Raw genomic sequence first — 3,066 nt, forward strand, 5'->3', positions numbered from 1 at the left:
ACCATCAAATTTTAATCTCATAAATATAACGGTAGAACAGGAAGGGCAATTCCACAAGGGAAGACCCAAGTTCTCTCTTCTTTCTACAGCTATTTCACATCCCCTTTCTTGTCTCCTGCTTCTATTGTTAAGGGTTCTGGAGCTTCACGATGGGCAGGAAATGTCTCCCAGGGACTATTCAGATCAAATTTGCGGAACTCCTGGGATAGTTCCAAAGGCTCTGCAACTATCCGTTTCACCTCATCATCATACCGCACCTGCAACAGCACAAAGGACACAGATTGGTTAACAGTGCTCATCCTGTTCCAGAGGACCTAAAACTAATATAGTAACAATGTGTTCCCAGACTGTATTTGCTAACAGATATCTCACTTCTTATTCTATACTTAGTTCGAAGTGAGCCAAACTCTGGCCTGCATCCATAGATACTTCTCAAGCAAACCTCAGGATGTCATCCTTCCGCTGTACTTGGCTTTGGTGAGGCTGCAGCTGGAGTACTGCACCCAGTTCTGGGCTCCGCGATTTAAAAAGGACGTGGAGAACCTCGAGAGAGTCCAGAGGAGAGCCATATGCATGACCAGAGGGCAAGAGAACAGGCTCTATGAGGAGAGGCTGAGAGCCATGGCACTCTTCAGCCTAGAAAACCACAGGCTCAGGGGTGATCTGGTGGCAGCCTATAAGTATGTAAGGGGTGTGCATCAGGATTTGGTGGAATGCCTGTCCACCAGAGCACCCAAAGGGATGACACGGTCCAATGCTCCAAGACCGTTTTAGGCTGGACGTAAGGAAAAACTTCTTTACTGTCCGAGCCCCCAAGGCCTAGAATAGACTCCCTCCAGAGGTGGTGGAAGCACCTACTACGGACGCTTTTAAGACATATTCAGACACTTATCTTGCTGGGATCTTTTGACCCTAGCCGACTTCCTGCCCCTCGGGCAGGAGGCTGGACTCTATGATCCTCTGGGGTCCCTTCCAGCCCTATTGTCTATGAAATCCTACATTTCTTCTGACTCAGTCCTCCCACTACCCCCAAAAAAATTCTTTATTCCAGTCCCCATGAACCATCAATCCTTTTTTCCTATCTCACCATAAAAACCTTCAACTCTGCTCTTGCTGCTCAAGGGGGTCCCAGTTAACTGCCTTTTTTTACCAGTGAAAATTTTAAAGCCAGACCTTCTTTGTTTGATTTTAAATTTACATTTTTAATTTAAGGCTCATAACACAAAAGAATGAGAAGTGGGCAAAATACAAGCAAGGACACACACAGTTCTGATGCACATCAAGCCTGCCCCTCACTACTTGAGTCCTGATTTCCACCTGCAGATGCCCTTTGGTCCTGACTTGCTGCATACTTGGCTATTTGAACTCTCATTCTTCTCTAAAAATAAAGCTTATGTACCTAGTCCTGATGTGCTGCTCCTCTTCTCCTTGTTCTTATCCTGAGATACTCCTCAGCAGGCTTACAATTGTACCAACATATTAGGTGGGTTTGTGACAGAGTCATCTGGAACTAGGCTGGGACCAAATGGACTAATTTCACTTATGTTTTAACTTATGCAAGTATGAGTGTTTGAAGAAGGGTGTGTGAGGAGTGTCACTGAAGCTAAAGATAGTGATTTTGTAGTCTTAGCATTAGGTTCTGAAACACTCTGAAACTCCCATAAGCAGGAGTTACTACTGCCTGAAGAATCAACTCAGTCCTTCAGTATCCTCATGACTCTCTAGCAATTCAGTGGAAAGGAGTTCAATCTTTTGGATGGGGCATTAAAAGTAAAAGGCCCTGTTCTTCTGAGACCGAAAAAGGGAAAAATATCATGTGATTCTACTGTAATATGAAATATCTGCCCAATGTCTTTTACTTTAATTGCCCTATTATTCAGGCTGCTTCACTACTGCCTTCCACTCTACATGTGGCACATACTGATGGAGCTATGTAAGCAAACATGGTCTGAAAGGCACTAAGGAAATGTAAGTAATTATTAAACCTAGGGTCCAGAGACACATTGCAACCACATCCTGACCCTTATGCTTAAACAGGGTTTCTAAATGGAGGTTACAGAGGCTCTCTACCACTGTCTCCAGCCAGAAGCCTTCATACCTCCACGAATCCAGATAGTGGGAAGTCCTTCCGGAAGGGGTGGCCCTCAAACCCATAATCAGTAAGGATTCGCCTTAGGTCAGGGTGATTGGCAAAGAAGACTCCAAACATGTCCCAAACCTAAAAGAAAGAGAAAAAAACAAGTTGAAGAACAAGTCATTTCACCCTCACCCTACAGAGCCACTCCAGTATCCCAGAGGCTCAGATCATCCACCACACCTATGAGGTGCCAACCTAAGAAAACTTTTTCCCAAAAAGGCCTGCCCAGAACTTCACTAAGGACAAGACTCCCTTCATCCTAGGAAAAAAAAAAAGAAAATCACATCTTTTTTGGGGGAAGGGCCACATGTCTGGACAGCTGATTTGTAGAATGGCTCTCAGTTTGCAGAAGTGTATCAAATGCTTCCCTTCACCCCTTCCCAAAGGCATCCAGAGAAACACCTCTCTCTCCTGTTCAAAGCAGTGAGGTTTAATCCCAAAAAACATGACCTCCTCCAACGCCCATATGGACCATGTTCCCAAGCATCTGGGAAAACGTACTGCAGCTCACCTCTCTTTCATACCAGTTTGCTGCCTGGTACACCGAAACTGCTGAATCAAGAGGGGTCAGTTCATCAGTGTATGTCTTCACACGTATTCGAGAGTTGAAGGGCAGGGACAGGAGATTGTAAACAATCTAAAATGAATTAAGAAAAGACATCCTCATTTTTATTGGTCTCATATGAACTATACAGAATGACCTTTGTAATAAAATACCGATGTAGGATGCACAGACAAAGGAGATGTTTTCACATAAACTTTCCAGTGAGATCATGCTACCACTTCAAGCCTTGCAAGGTAATAGTAAGGATCAAACCAAGTGTTCACTGTTGTCCAGGACAGAGCAATAAGAATGATCATGGGTTTAGAAAGCATGACCTTGGAAGATGGGGCCAGACATATTGCACCTGACGGTGCTGAGGGAGTTG

General features: G+C 44.5%; 1 protein-coding gene across 1 annotated transcript in view; it reads right to left on the reverse strand.

Annotated features, from left to right (window-relative positions):
• NDUFS3 (NADH:ubiquinone oxidoreductase core subunit S3) overlaps positions 1 to 3,066 on the reverse strand; it is a 28,751-nt gene continuing 25,685 nt past the window's right edge. The window contains exons 5-7 of the mRNA XM_019519223.1: positions 2,649 to 2,774; positions 2,099 to 2,218; positions 1 to 257 (exon numbers count right to left, since the gene is read on the reverse strand). Coding sequence (XP_019374768.1) covers positions 90 to 257; positions 2,099 to 2,218; positions 2,649 to 2,774 — 414 coding nt within the window. The 3' untranslated portion in view covers positions 1 to 89. The remainder of the gene's footprint in view (positions 258 to 2,098; positions 2,219 to 2,648; positions 2,775 to 3,066) is intronic.

Source organism: Gavialis gangeticus, unplaced genomic scaffold (genome assembly GCF_001723915.1).
Source record: "Gavialis gangeticus isolate Ggan-Ray unplaced genomic scaffold, GavGan_comp1, whole genome shotgun sequence".
Taxonomy (NCBI): Eukaryota; Metazoa; Chordata; order Crocodylia; family Gavialidae; genus Gavialis; species Gavialis gangeticus.